This window comes from Anopheles funestus, chromosome 2RL (assembly GCF_943734845.2).
Source record: "Anopheles funestus chromosome 2RL, idAnoFuneDA-416_04, whole genome shotgun sequence".
In the NCBI taxonomy this organism is placed as follows: domain Eukaryota; kingdom Metazoa; phylum Arthropoda; class Insecta; order Diptera; family Culicidae; genus Anopheles; species Anopheles funestus.
In genome coordinates this window covers 32,823,231-32,838,455 of record NC_064598.1, presented here as the reverse complement: position 1 = coordinate 32,838,455, position 15,225 = coordinate 32,823,231, and the positions used below count along the sequence as shown (strand labels likewise).

General features: G+C 37.5%; 1 protein-coding gene across 2 annotated transcripts in view; it reads left to right on the top strand.

Moving 5' to 3' along the window:
* Positions 1–9,580, top strand: part of LOC125764343 (galactokinase-like) — a 31,145-nt gene extending 21,565 nt beyond the window's left edge. The window contains exons 4-7 of one of the 2 annotated variants that reach the window (XM_049428496.1): positions 2,339–2,509; positions 2,576–2,701; positions 8,744–8,925; positions 9,171–9,580. In XM_049428496.1, the coding sequence (XP_049284453.1) occupies positions 2,339–2,509; positions 2,576–2,701; positions 8,744–8,925; positions 9,171–9,289 (598 nt within the window). In that variant the 3' untranslated portion in view covers positions 9,290–9,580. The remainder of the gene's footprint in view (positions 1–2,338; positions 2,510–2,575; positions 2,702–8,743; positions 8,926–9,170) is intronic. The other variant, XM_049428497.1, reaches the window with a different exon arrangement.
* The last annotated feature ends 5,645 nt before the right edge of the window (positions 9,581–15,225 follow it).

The window sequence follows — 15,225 nt, the reverse complement described above, 5'->3', positions numbered from 1 at the left end:
ACTAACTATCCTTAATTGGTAAATCAGACACAAAGCAACGTTTCTCTAAAGAGTTCTAATGGTAGTGGAGATACAACCGATACACCGATACAGTGGACGGAAGGAGGTTTTTTAGTAGGTTTTTTAGGTAGAAGCTCTAACGATATGGAAAGAATGTGGGCTTTATGTTATTACTCACAAACATTTGGACATATGGAAGCTTTGTTCAAAGTTGGTACTCAGCTACTATTATCTGTTCGCCAACCTGCAGAGAATGTTGGCTGGAACATAGATTTAAGACCAATGTTGAAGTAATCGCTAAAGCAGAGGCCTATTCTAAGACTATAAACGCTGTATCGACCTGGAAAGCGATTCTATTGATAAAACGTAAAAAATACCCAAAAATGAAATAGTTTTAAAGCTTTAGGCTTCAGACATACCATTTCTAGTTTTGATTGAGTTGACGGTTGACCGTATGGGATTTTGTACCAGGCGCCTCCATCGACCTTATCAATGCGCCTCAAATTGTTAACCAAATACTTCTTTCTCATGCACATGTGGTTGATTTAAAACAAATAAAATAAATCTAGCTATTTTCAAAATGGTCTTTACACGACAGGATCTGGGATCAAATTTCATCCTGTTCAAACCCCTGTACGCAGGGGTGACTATACTACTAGGGGTAAAAAGTGAAGGAAAACCATAGTAATGGAAGGGCAAAACATCTTGAAGTTGTAGTACCACAAAGCACGAATTTGTAGTGCTAGTTTGGTGTAATTCTAATAACATGTCCTATCGTCTGGCGAGTATTTTTATTTATAAACGATATGGCCGTATTCGTTAAATTCATTGTAAATATAGAGGATCACTTACAGCGCACACTCAACACTCAAACCTATAGGAATTTTCTTTGGCTTATTCCGTCTTCTCCGCTTCTTGGCTTCCTCTATGCGAAGCGAAACGACGAACTCTCTTTTATGAGCGATCCTCTGCTCATCTACATTCATCTCTTCAACGGATATTCCAATTTCTTCGATTATGATGCTTTCCTTTTCATCTTCCGACTCATGCTCATTATCCTTTTCTTTTTTTTTTTTTGGTTCATCCTCTTTGGTTCTGTTCTTCACTTCCTTTTAGTTTCTAGTTTAGTATTTAAACGTTTTTTTGTGCAGTCTTATGAAAAACAAAATAAACATAAATCTCTCGCGTATTTCAACATCAATTCTATTGTCTAATGTGCTGTTTGACTTGAATTATAGTAATATAACAAAACAGAAATTGGCACATAAAATATTAATTCGATTTAAAAGCTCTTTATTCGATTAAAAACAAGAAACAACTGATGTAAAGTTTGTATGTTCTTTTTCTGATAAATTAATTTATGATAACTTTTCTTCGAAAACTTAATGAGTTTGGTGACCTATTTTCGTGCATATTTCATCAACTGAATTGTATTATTGTTTATCCTCTTTCACAACACACTGTTAGTTCCGTTATCCATTCTTTCGCTGATCAATTCTTCGAACACCAGCATCATTCTGATACTCATTCGAGCGAATCGAGTTAATTGCATTTATAATTAGCAAACTTCAACCTGTAGCTTCCCACACCCTGAAGCCTGAAGCTTCCCTTATCGCCATTGTTCAGTGTTTACGCCCGGTCTATGTAATCAATGTTTGCCGGCACCCACACACACGTCCAGCAAAACTTTGGTGAAATAACACTCTTTTTTTTGCAAACGTAATCATTATAATTGCAATCCGTTCGGGAAGCGATGATTTGCTTGGTTTGTTGTTGTTTTGGGGGTACTTTATTCCCCTTCTGCTTTCCCAGCAAACGAACGAAAGCCATCGTGTATAACAAATTTGCACATTTTCGGTTCATGATTGTTAAACATACTCGTATGTGAATGTTTAAAAAAAAGGGACACGGAAATGTATCGGAACAATGTGCTGTAACAGCATTGTTCACGCTCACATTTCAGCCAAAAAAACACAGCAACAGACATCAAAAGAGCGGCAGAGAATTGAAATCACCCTTTGGACAAAAGTAATGGCGGCGTTGGAAAGCTAATTTCCGCGTGTAAACGTAATTGAAATCGTGTAGTTAGATTGAATTTCGATGCTTCTGTGCGCACACACGCCCGTTCGCTAAAGGTCTGATTAGCCGACCTTTTTGGTCAATTTAATTAAACTTTCAAATAATTCTAGCCCCTGCGAGCTACACACACTGGAACAAAGTGAACAATTGTGTTTGATCCTGTCGTATTTGAATGGTCGTTTTGTGTTTAATAAATAATTGTTTTTCATTGTTTAAAGAGAAAAACGCATTAGATTAATGTTAAAATTTTGTTTTCCAGATGGCTTAACTACGTCAAAGGTGTAATGTTTCATTTCCGTCAACCGGTGCCGGGTTTCAATGCGGTCATCCATACGAACGTTCCGGTGGGTAGCGGTCTCTCTAGTTCGGCTGCTCTTGAGGTGGCCACGTTAGCGTTTCTGGAGCAGCTTACCGGGAAAAAGGTTCCAAGGTGAGTGTTGTGTAGGATTACAGGTACAGTGCCGAATGAAGCTTATTGTTCACCATGTATTTACAGTCCGGCCGAAGGTGCCAAGCTGTGTCAACGTGCGGAACACACGTTTGCGAATGTTCCCTGTGGAATAATGGATCAGCTGATTGCGATCGGAGGCCGGGCGGATCATGCACTCTTGATCGATTGTCGGTGAGTAATAATGATGAAGAAAAACCTCTAAAATTTTTATTTGTGTAGAAATATTATTTATGCGTATTTTAGTTTGCGGGAGTATATATGATTATATTTTTTAAGGAACTGAAAGCACCTTTTGCATGGTTATCTTTGTAAGGCTTAAGGGTAAGGTATCCCTAAGCGGAAACATGTTTTTCACCAGTATATTAAAAATATATGCAAGTTTTTTCATGCAGACCCTGTTTGTTTCAATCAAAGAACATGAAAAACCAAGCTCAAGTCACAAGTTACGTTGATTCTACAGTGCGATACATTCATTTAGTCGCACGTGAAAATAATAGACGTTTGCGTAGAAACACATGCACTGGACAAAATGACGATGGTCCTGATTGCTACAGCCATTATTGGCATGATGTAAGGAATCCACAGGCGATTCGTTCGAAGAGAAATGTTGAACGCTGAATAAGCATATGGTGAATATTCACGAAAATGAATTCAGAAAGTTACTGCGAGCCGCCTGGAAGATGATTTGATTTCTCATTTGAAAGAACACTCAAACAATTTGCCCGTTTTCGAGCAAGATAATGCCTCTAATCATGTATCTAACTCCGAAGACATGGTTTGAGCAGAAGGAAATAACCACTTTTGTGTGGCCAGCATGCATTTCGGATGCCTCTATTCTATTGCGTGATATCTTTGCGGGATAATGGCGCAAAAGGTTTACGCAAATGGACGACAATTTACTTAGCATCGTTAAATATTTAAAAGCTTGCATTAAATAATACGGGGAGGAAATTGTTCCAAAAACATTAAAAACCTTATCCTATTCCATGTCAAACCGAATTTTTGAACTCACGAAAGAAGAAAGGAGAAACCTACCAAATACTAACCATTCAGCATATAATGAAATTATGACTGATTTTTTTTAGTTTTTAGAGGGGGCGATTTTATATTATTTAAACTTGTGAAAGCGCACTATTGTTGATAGTTTTTCTACTATAATATGAGTTTGAAAATATTTAAAAAAACTTAAAGTTAGGTCCAATTTAATCGGATTTCTTTCCATTGAGAAACCTATCCAATATGATGGTGCGGTTATACGAATGCATCGCACTGTAGAGTTGATAAACATGTTTTACTTTCCTGTACCGTGCAGTGAATACATTCATGGTTTATCAATCTCACCAGCATTATTTCACTCATCGAAGGATTACTTGCTACTGCACAAGAAACCAACTGCAAAAGACATGGTACCGGTGTCCCGAGTTTCGCCGAAGCGTAACATTGGCTTACGGTTTTGATACGCTGCTTCGAACCCACTTCGATTACCGGCCAATATTGCTGGTCTCGGCAGGAAAAAGGGCCAAGCAACACGTGTTACCAAACCCGGGAGAACGACGAGAGCGTTTTGTGATTTTAAAGCATTATCCCAACCGTGACACACACACACACACAGACGTGTTTGGTTGGGGATGCATCAAGACGACTAGTCTCGAACGGACGACCGGGGTTTAATCCTTTCGCTATGGCTTACCGGGGGGATTTTGCAAACAACTGACCATTTTGGGCACTGTTGAGATGGTCAGCATCACTTGACATATAATGGCTACACTCAGTACCCCCGAAAGTAGGCAACCACTTGACGTGAGGCGGTGGCTCGATGGAAAATATCGAGCGTGTCCTTAACCGAAACGGAAGGTTGCGTTGGTGTTGCGAAAGTGGAACAATGGATTTTCCCACCACACGGTGAGGCAACGCCCCCGGATGCATATCTCTTTAATTAAGGTGCACAAATGAATCTCCCCCCGAATGTTACAGCCATTCGTGTCCTTCTAATCCTTTGCTGGTGAAAGAGGATTCACCTTCTTCATTCTTGAGCGCATCATCCACCCCATGGATTGAAGGGGAGCTTAATTCTGGGCTAATATATTCGTAGATGTGCTTCGAAGAATTTCCTCTCTCACTGCCGTTGCTCCACTGTATCACCTTTCGGGGTTGTCCATCCTTGTCCGGTTTCGTACTGATGCCGCAATGTCTCAGGAGGCGTCCATTCTGACATAGATTCAACTAACCGGACAATGCTTTCGAATGCTGTGGTATAAGGGTTCGAACGATTTGGTTCGTTGAATACACCGGAACACGACCGGTACTGGGAACATGGTTAAAATAAAATTCAAAACCAGAAGATGCCAAAGAACGTCCACACTGCTAATCCTTTCTCTATCATCAGTTTCGCAGTGTATGTCCTTGCTACGGTGTCGGATAGGAGGATGCATTGTTAGGGATGCATTTTGTGCAACGTACAGAATGCACTCGAAGTGGAGGATTAAACTGCAAAAACCCCTCTGTAGAATGTACGTACTGTTCGTTGTGGTGCACGATTAAATTACATTAACGTTGACGATACTTTTGATTACAGTTTGTGATATTATTTTAAACAACACAAAATCACTAACGTTGTTCGTACGCGAAGAAAAGCATCTTTAAGTGCCTTCTGGAATCCAGAATCTGGATGCGATCATGAAAGGACTCAATGTCCTTCCTGTTTCGATAAACTTTTCAAATCAATCCCAACCCATCGACATTCATTATACACCAAATGTCACCGTGTCCGGAAATCCTGTACGCCGTTGCCTTTACCTATCCGATCCCATGTATAGACATGCACAAGGGGTAGAAAATCCGACATGTCAAGACACAATTTGTCAAATCAGGTCTTATCTTTCTTCCGGCTGGAAATGCTTTGCCGGCTGTGGTATATCGCACCACCGACTCGTCCTCCAAACGTGAAAGGTGTCTGCGTTTATTGAAGAGCGAAAGGGAGAGAAGGAGAGTTGTAAATGGGGTTTGCTTTAAAGCGAAGTGCCATCACTTTGTCCATGGCCGGAGGATATCCTCGCGGGTTTTGGGGATGCCGGTGTTGTGGGTGTATACTGCTTTTGCAAAACCGGCACCAAACCGGACCTAAGGATGGTGAAGTACACAGGAAGACATTCATTACGCCTCGCTCCCCCGGAGACTAGTAAGTTTGCAAAAGGAGCAACAGATCGGAAACGGATCGAATACACCGGAAAAGCCGTTGCACTCTGCCCACTCTGATGGTGGTTCTGGAATGGCTGCAAAGGGAAATGCAAAAGACCATGCGTGTGTTAACATTGGAAAGCGGAAATATGAAACATACCATTTGCTGGTAGTACGTGCACACGTTTACTTTGTACTGAAACAATCCATTCTACAGCTGTACGACGTTGTTACTAATCAGTTGTGTGATACGATGCCAGCTGAGCATATTGTTTGAATTCTGTAATTCTGCCGAAGCGTTAGCTCTGAGCTGGACCCGCGTTTGACATTTGAGTGGACGCAAATTACTACATCATCAGAGCAGAAGTCAAACGAAATTACAGGGCAGTAGCAGAGATGGACTTTTTTCCATCAACGGTATCGTGTACCATAATGCTTTAGAAAGTAAATTATTTAAAAAAAGGATATTCAAACATGGCACATTAAATGATGTTCATTAAATAAATTCATTAGTATGCGCTTGTTTTTTCTTTTAAATTAACTTATTAAATTAATGCTGATATGATGATTTCTAGATGTCCTTTATAGATTTTTTATTCACACTTCAGTGAAAATGGATATGTAACTAATCACATTTTCAATTGAAATTAATTGACACCATTGAAGAGCCTTTGGTAAAAGAAAAAATACATTTAGATGATTAGCTTCACGACATACGGTGTGAAACCAATACGTCACTTTTCAATAGGATCTTTAGCATATGTATATAGAAATATTAGGTGGGTAGGTTAAATTCAGTGCTTTATTGATTTGCAACCCCTTCGTTGCGCTGCTCCGATGCGACTCTCCGCGCACACTTGTTTAGCGCTAGTTTTTAGGTTAAATGCTATAATAATTATAGCACAGTACCCGCGCAACATTTTCTTCTTCTCTCCTACATGTATACGGTTGTAAAATAAAAGAAATGATCAAAAAAATTCAGAAGATATTAGGAGTATCAAAAAGTTCGTAGCGATTCGATGTCAAATGTCGTCACTTGTTAATTCCATGCTCTTTTTTAATCAGGTAACACCGTTATGAGGAAGTGCCTGGATTAGACCTTCTTTCCCACAACTTATTATACGGATTCACAGGTATCAGCTCTGGCACATAACTTGCCAAATGTTTGTTAGCAACTCACTAAAAGTTCTTTCATGCATGAAACAGTCATGACTCTTTGCAGCCTCACTGACTCACTCAAGAGAGAGTTATTTTACTCATGTTTAAATAAATTAAGATGCTCTTCGTAAATCGATGCGTATATTTAGTGAGTAAAATGAATCTTTTATAAGGTTTATAAAGGACACTGATGTTGAGCTACGGATAACCGGTCCTTCTTAATTATGAGGAATCTTTTCAATTCAAAACATCTGTTGCGACGATCGAACCTGGGATTATATAGAACTTATACAGTTAAAATGCTCACATACGCCACTGAGACATGGGCTCTTAGCCGCGTGCGAGTGGAAAATGCACAGAAGGATTTTTAGATCCCGCATGTGTGAAAGGAAAATGAAGGAGCCGCTACAATGAAGAGTTCTATGAGTTATACGATGAACTCACTTTTGTACTTCGAATTAGACCCACTAAGTTCCGATGGACTGTTAATGCCATTCGAAGGGCACTGGACGACCCAGTCCGTAAAGTCCTTTTAGATCACCCACAAGGACAGTCGAGATGTGGTTGGCCGAAACTGAGGAGTTGAAATTCAGACCGCAAGAACGGCCGGGATTCGCCGATTATGGCGCCCGTGAGCGATCTAAAGGACTCCTGTAGTAGGCTGAGACAATGAAGTGGTTGTAACTCCTGATAAGTAAATATGTAAAAGATGATTATTTTCGCTTGATTTATCAACTCAACTCAAGAATGGTGTATCTGAACTCAAGAATTAGGTACATAATAAATTTTATACATTCAGTATGAAACAAAGGAAACAAAACATTACAAAAGCGTTAATGAATAATTAATTTTTCCAATTAAATTAAACAGAAACGGGGTTAAAAATCCGTGCTATAAAAAAGGATTTTTACACATAGCGTTAAATTGACAGAAGAGGCAAAACTACCACTAAAGCGTAAATTAAGGCACTTTAAAAAATTACCACATCAAACCAACCGTACGGGAAACACACCTGAAGCCTGCAGAATTGTCCACAAGCCCGACACGATTAGACGGTGTATGTGTATGTTTCTGTCAGTGATGAAAACTCTCCTAGATGCAACGTCCCGTTGTCTGGCAACAGTTATGAACCTCGGAACTTTCGTTCCTTTCTGGGTGAAACGTTCGAGTGAGGAATGGGTGAAATACTTTTTGTCTACAGGCAGTTGGCCATAACCGCAAAACCCAAGGTGCCACGGGTGGGTTTCGGGAATGGAAGAGTGCTAGAGAGAATTGGTTCAGTTTGCGAGAAGCTCAACTCGATGTGATAATGAAATTGTTCTGGCTCGTATGCGCTCCGGAAATGCGTTCGAGTGAATGCTGTGCCCTACTCGTTGCTAGACACCTTGGCAATGTGTCTTTCTTTCATTCGTAGAAAGCTTCACGAACGTGGAATGGAAATATTTGCACTATTTGCATTGGAACCCGGCGGCTCATACCGTTGTTTCGGGGAAAAACAATCGCAATGTATTGGCTCGGCAAACTTTCTTGGATGCCGCTTCTGGTGATAATTGTACGTGAATGCAATCACAGGAATATGTCGTAAAAATATATCACATTCAAATGTAAGAAGAAATCGCTGCAGGGAAATCATGTTCGGATTGATAAATGTTTGCTAAATGTTTGATACGATAGCAGGAAACGGTTTGATGGAATTTATTTCCAGTAATGTTATATTTTTCCTGCTTATGCTTTACATGACTACACCAGATATGTGCATCAGACATGATTAACGCTTTCTACTGAAACATTTCTTCGGAGGAATTGTCTCTGGTCGAGAACTCTGGCGAATCTTTGAAGTTCTTATCAAAATCCATCCACTGTATTGTTCATTTCCAGCAATCTGGACACGGAACCGATTCCGTTCGATGCTCCCGAGCTAGCGATACTCATCTGCAACTCAAACGTGAAGCACGAACTATCCTCGAGCGAATATCCGATAAGACGGAAGCAGTGCCAGGAGGCACTAGAGCTGATGGGGCTGGCGAGCTACCGGGATGCCACGGTCGAACATCTAAAAGGTGAGTGATTTTAATGGCAAAACTGTAACTGTAAGCAAGCGTACAGTCAACCAGCTTGGGTTGGGCGGGCGAACTATTTAAAGGATTAAAGAATTTCCAACTTGTAAGCTCCTTCGCAAAACCATAATTACTGCGTCAGTCGACCGACACTAAGCTTTCACACACATGCTTTTAATCACTTGCCTACCCGTTGGTTGTTCCTTTACATTTCCGCACCCGGTACCGTGTTACGCTTTTGCGAGCAGCTCTGGAGAACGCAAACGAGGTGTTAGTGCGTCGAGCCCGGCACGTCATTACGGAAATACAGCGCACCCAGGCGGCGGCTGAAGCATTAAAAGCGAAGAACTTCGTTAAGGTAAGTTGAAATGTTAATACGACAGCTGGTTACCATTAAATGAGTTGCACCGTTCAACCAGTGTTGCTTGAAGCAGTGCTATCAATTACGGTTCAATACGCGGAGAAAGTGTTCGAAAAATTGCCGTACCTATGGGGCATTTGTACAGGAAGCCATGCACAACCGAGTTGTAAGATGTACAGGTGTAAATTTATGGATCAAATGTGAAACATTAAAACATCAAAGTGCTATGAGCAGCGATTGTAGTTATCAACCGATTCATTTGATGCTTTCAAACCATGTGCATTTAATGTAGCCCTAATGACAGAACTATTCTGAAAACCTGACAACAAACTTTTTTTGTTTGCTAATAGTTGGGTAGATTCCAATTGTTTTTCACAGATTTTCCAAATTATTTGTATTTGCCACCATTTTCTACGTGATTTTCCATTAGATTTCAATAAAAATCTAACCAGCTACGAAACAAATATATAAATCATGAACACATTGCAAATTGTTAATAGTTTAGAAGAATATAATAAAAATAGAGAAACTAAAATGTTACAAAATTTAAAGAAAAAATACTATTGTTGGGTGAGTCTGATTCAAATTCATGAATCTAAATGAATCTCTGAAGTGAATGAATGATTCTGAACCTTTTTTGTGAATATTTATGAATCCACATTGAATTATAAAGCCTTGGAATAAGTCCATTGACCTCCCCCATTTCTAAAACAAAAAACCTAAATAAAAGTTATGTCAGTTTGCTATGAAAGAGATGAAAATTCGTGGTGTAAAAAATCTTATACTCTCTGTATTATAACACCTAACAAAAACTTAACAGAAAATTGATGGTAATTTTTAGGTAAAATTATGGTAAATGGTTAAAATTCTAGAAAAATGTTCGGGAAAAAAGATTCGGAAAAATGTTATAGCTTTCTGTGAAAAAAAAAACTTCATTTATAGCACGAAGTAATAAGATAAGAAAAATTTTATATTAAAAGCATCATATAAAAACAACCTTGATCAAGGAAGGGCTTAAATCGCCCATTGCCATCTGCATAGTGAGTGTGAGTGAGCTAGACAGCAGAGATGTGCATAATGAGTAAGAGTGAGATAGTGAGTTGAAACGTTGTATTGAAGAAGAGGAAATACGTGAGTGGAAACGAAACGTTTGATACACATGAGTTGCAATGGAATACATGTGTACAATACCCAAACTAGCCAAATGAATATACTGCTCGTTCTGCCTATCTATCAAACCTGCATAAGCGAACAAGCGGAATAGTCTGATCGGCAAGGACATGTTATTAGGAATTATTATTTTTCATCCATTTTTTTATTTAAAGCATTATTTGAGTGAAAAGAAACTTATTTGCACCAATTGGCATTAAAATAAATCAATTTAAATTTTTTTTGCAAAATTTCTCAAAAAAAAAAATGGCAAGGGGTAAGCCTTATAAAATTTTCGAGTTGAAAATTTTTTTTAATTTTTTTTTCTGATCTTTTATTCTTTTTTAATTTAAAGCAATATTTAAGTGAAAAGAAACTTACTGCAACAAATTCCCATTAAAATATATGACATTTTTCAATTTTGCTAAATTACTCAGAAATGAGGAAAATTTTATATTTTCTCAAACAGGGTATGGAACTTGGTTCCTCGAATAACTTCTGGCACAGACATCTGAGGGCATGCCCGTCTAAGAAGAAAATGTAGCCCTTGGTGTCATCTATCGATCACAGGTTATAAATTGGCGATTTGTTGGATACCGATCGAGTTATAGGCAAAAATTGGGGCAAAAATGAGGAAAATTTTACATTTTCTCAAATAGGGTAAGGAACTTGGTTCCTCGAATAACTTATGGCACAGACATCTGAGGGCATGGCCGTCCAAGAAGAAAATATAGCATTTGGTGCCATCTATCGACCACAGGTTAAAGTTTGGTGATTTGTTGGATACCGACCGAGTTATAGGCAAAACTAGATGCAAAACTGAACCTTTTGAAATTTTCAAATTTTTATATTTTTTTGAATTTTTTTTCTGATTTTATATATTTTTTAACTTAAAGCATTATTTGAATAAAAATAAACTTATTGTCACCGATTGGCATTAAAATAAATCTATTTAAATTTTTTTGCAAAATTTCTCAAAAAATGGCAAGGGGTAAGCCTTATGAAATTATCAAGTTGAAAATTTTTTTTTAATTTTTTTTCTGATTTTTTATTCTTTTTTAATTTAAAGCAATATTTAAGTGAAAAGAAACTTACTGCAACAAATTCTCATTAAAATATATGACATTTTGCAATTTTGCTAAATTACTCAAAAATGAGGAAAATTTTACATTTTCTAAAACAGGGTACGGAACTTGGTTCCTCGAATATCTTCTGGCACAGGCATCTGAGGGCATGCCCGTCTAAGAAGAAAATGTAGCCCTTGGTGTCATCTATCGACCACAGGTTATAAATTGGCGATTTGTTAGATACCGATCGAGTTATAGGCAAACCTTGGTGCAAAAATGAACCTTTTGAAATTTTCAAAATTTAATATTTTTTTTAAATTTGGTTCTGATTTTATATTTTTTTTAATTTAAATCATTATTTGAGTGAAAATAAACTTATTTGCACCAATTGGCATTAAAATAAATCAATTTAATTTTTTTTGCAAAATTTCTCAAAAAAATGGTAAGGGGTAAGCCTTATGAAATTTTCGAGTGGAAATTTTTTTTAAATTTTTTTCTGATTTTTTATTCTTTTTTTAATTTAAAGCAATATTTAAGTGAAAAGAAACTTACTGCGTCAAATTCCCATTAAAATATATGACATTTTTCAATTTTGCTAAATTACTCAAAAATGAGAAAAATTTTACATTTTCTCAAACAGGGTAAGGAACTTGGTTCCTCCAATAACTTCTGGCACAGACATCTGAGGGAATGGCCGTCCAAGAACATAATGTAGCCATTGGTGCCATCTATCGACGACAGGTTAAAGATTGGCGATCTGTTGGATACCGACCGAGTTATAGGCAAAACTTGGTGCAAAAATGAGGAAAATTTTACATTTTCTCAAACAGGGTAAGGAACTCGAATAACTTCTGGCACAGACATCTGAGGGCATGGCCGTCCAAGAAGAAAATGTAGCCATTGGTACCATCTATCGACCACAGGTTAAAGATTGGCGATCCGTTGGATACCGACCGAGTTACAGGCAAAACTTGGTGCAAAAATGAGGAAAATTTTACATTTTCTCAAACAGGGTAAGGAACTTGGTTCCTCGAATAACTTCTGGCACAGACATCTGAGGGCATGGCCGTCCAAGAAGAAAATGTAGCCATTGGTGCCATCTATCGACCACAGGTTAAAGAATGGTGATCCGTTGGATACCGACCGAGTTACAGGCAAAACTTGGTGCAAAAATGAGGAAAATTTTATATTTTCTCAAACAGGGTAAGGAACTTGGTTCCTCGAATAACTTCTGGCACAGACATCTGAGGGCATGGCCGTTCAAGAAGAAAATGTAGCCATTGGTGCCGTTTATCGACCACAGGTTAAAGATTGGCGATCCGTTGGATACCGACCGAGTTATAGGCAAAACTTGATGCAAAAATGAACCATTTGAAATTTTCAAATTTTTATATTTTTTTTTAATTTTTTATAATTTTTTTTAATTTAAAGCATTATTTGAGTGAAAATAAACTTATTGGCACCAATTGGCATTAAAATTAATCAATTTATTTTTTTTTGCAAAATTTCTCAAAAAAATGGTAAGGGGTAAGCCTTAAGAAATTTTCGAGTGGAAATTTTTTTTTAATTTTTTTCTGATTTTTTATTCTTTTTTTAATTTAAAGCAATATTTAAGTGAAAAGAAACTTACTGCGTCAAATTCCCATTAAAATATATGACATTTTTCAATTTTGCTAAATTACTCAAAAATGAGGAAAATTTTACATTTTCTCAAACAGGGTAAGGAAATTGGTTCCTCCAATAACTTATGGCACAGACATCTGAGGGCATGGCCGTCCAAGAAGAAAATGTAGCCATTGGTGCCATCTATCGACCACAGGTTAAAGATTGGCGATCCGTTGGATACCGACCGAGTTATAGGCAAAACTTGGTGCAAAAATGAGGAAAATTTTACATTTTCTCAAACAGGGTAAGGAACTCGAATAACTTCTGGCACAGACATCTGAGGGCATGGCCGTCCAAGAAGAAAATGTAGCCATTGGTACCATCTATCGACCACAGGTTAAAGATTGGCGATCCGTTGGATACCGACCGAGTTATAAGCAAAACTTGGTGCAAAAATGAGGAAAATTTTACATTTTCTCAAACAGGGTAAGGAACTTGATTCCTCGAATAACTTCTGGCACAGGCATATGAGGGCATGGCCGTCCAAGAAGATAATGTAGCCATTGGTGCCATCTATCGACCACAGGCTAAAGATTGGCGATCTGTTGGATACTGACCGAGTTATAGGCAAAGCTTGATACAAAAATGAACCCTTTGAAATTTTCAAATTTTTATATTTGTTTTATTTTTATCTGATTTTTTATTTTTGTTTGTAAATTAAAGCATTATTTGAGTGAAAATATACATATTGTCACCAATTGGCATTAAAATTAATCAATTTAATTTTTTTGCAAAATTTCTCAAAAAAATGGCAAGGGGTAAGCCTTATGAAATTTTCGAGTGGAAATTTTTTCTTAATTTTTTTCTGATTTTTTATTCTTTTTTTAATTTAAAGCAATATTTAAGTGAAAAGAAACTTACTGCAACAAATACCCATTAAAATATATGACATTTTTCAATTTTGCTAAATTACTCAAAAATGAGGAAAATTTTATATTTTCTCAAACAGGGTAAGGAAGTTGGTTCCTCCAAAAACTTCTGGCACAGACATCTGAGGGCATGGCCGTCCAAGAACATAATGTAGCCATTGGTACCACCTATCGACCACAGGTTAAAGATTGGCGATCCGTTGGATACCAACCGAGTTATAGGCAAAACTTGATGCAAAAATGAGGAAAATTTTACATTTTCTCAAACAGGGTAAGGAACTTGGTTCCTCGAATAACTTCTGGCACAGACATCTGAGGGCAAGACCGTCGAAGAAGAAAATGTAGCCCTTGATGTCATTTATCGACCACAGGTTATAAATTGGCGATCTGTTGGATACCGATCGAGTTATAGGCAAAACTTGGTGCAAAAATGAGGAAAATTTTACATTTTCTCAAACAGGGTAAGGAACTTGGTTCCTCGAATAACTTCTGGCACAGACATCTGAGGGCATGGCCGTCCAAGAAGAAAATGTAGCCATTGGTGCCATATACCGACCACAGGTTTAAGTTTGGCGATCTGTTGGATACCGACCGAGTTATAGGCAAAACTTGATGCAAAAATTAACCTTCTGAAATTTTCAAATTTTTATATTTTTTTTTATTTTTTTCTGATTTTATATATTTTTTTTAATTTGAAGCATTATTTGAGGGAAAATAAACTTATTTGCACCAATTGGCATTAAAATTAATCAATTTAATTTTTTTTGCAAAATTTCTCAAAAAAAATGGCAAGGGGTAAGCCTTAAGAAATTTTCGAGTGGAAATTTTTTTAAATTTTTTTTTTCTGATCTTTTATTCTTTTTTAATTTAAAGCACTATTTAAGTGAAAAGAAACTTACTGCAACAAATTCCCATTAAAATATATGACATTTTTCAATTTTGCAAAATTACTCAAAAATGAGGAAAATTTTATATTTTCTCAAACAGGGTAAGGAACTTGGTTCCTCCAATAACTTCTGGCACAGATATCTGAGGGAATGGCCGTCCAAGAACATAATGTAGCCATTGGTACCACCTATCGACCACAGGTTAAAGATTGGCGATCCGTTGGATACCAACCGAGTTATAGGCAAAACTTGATGCAAAAATGAGGAAAATTTTACATTTTCTCAAACAGGGTAAGGAACTTGGT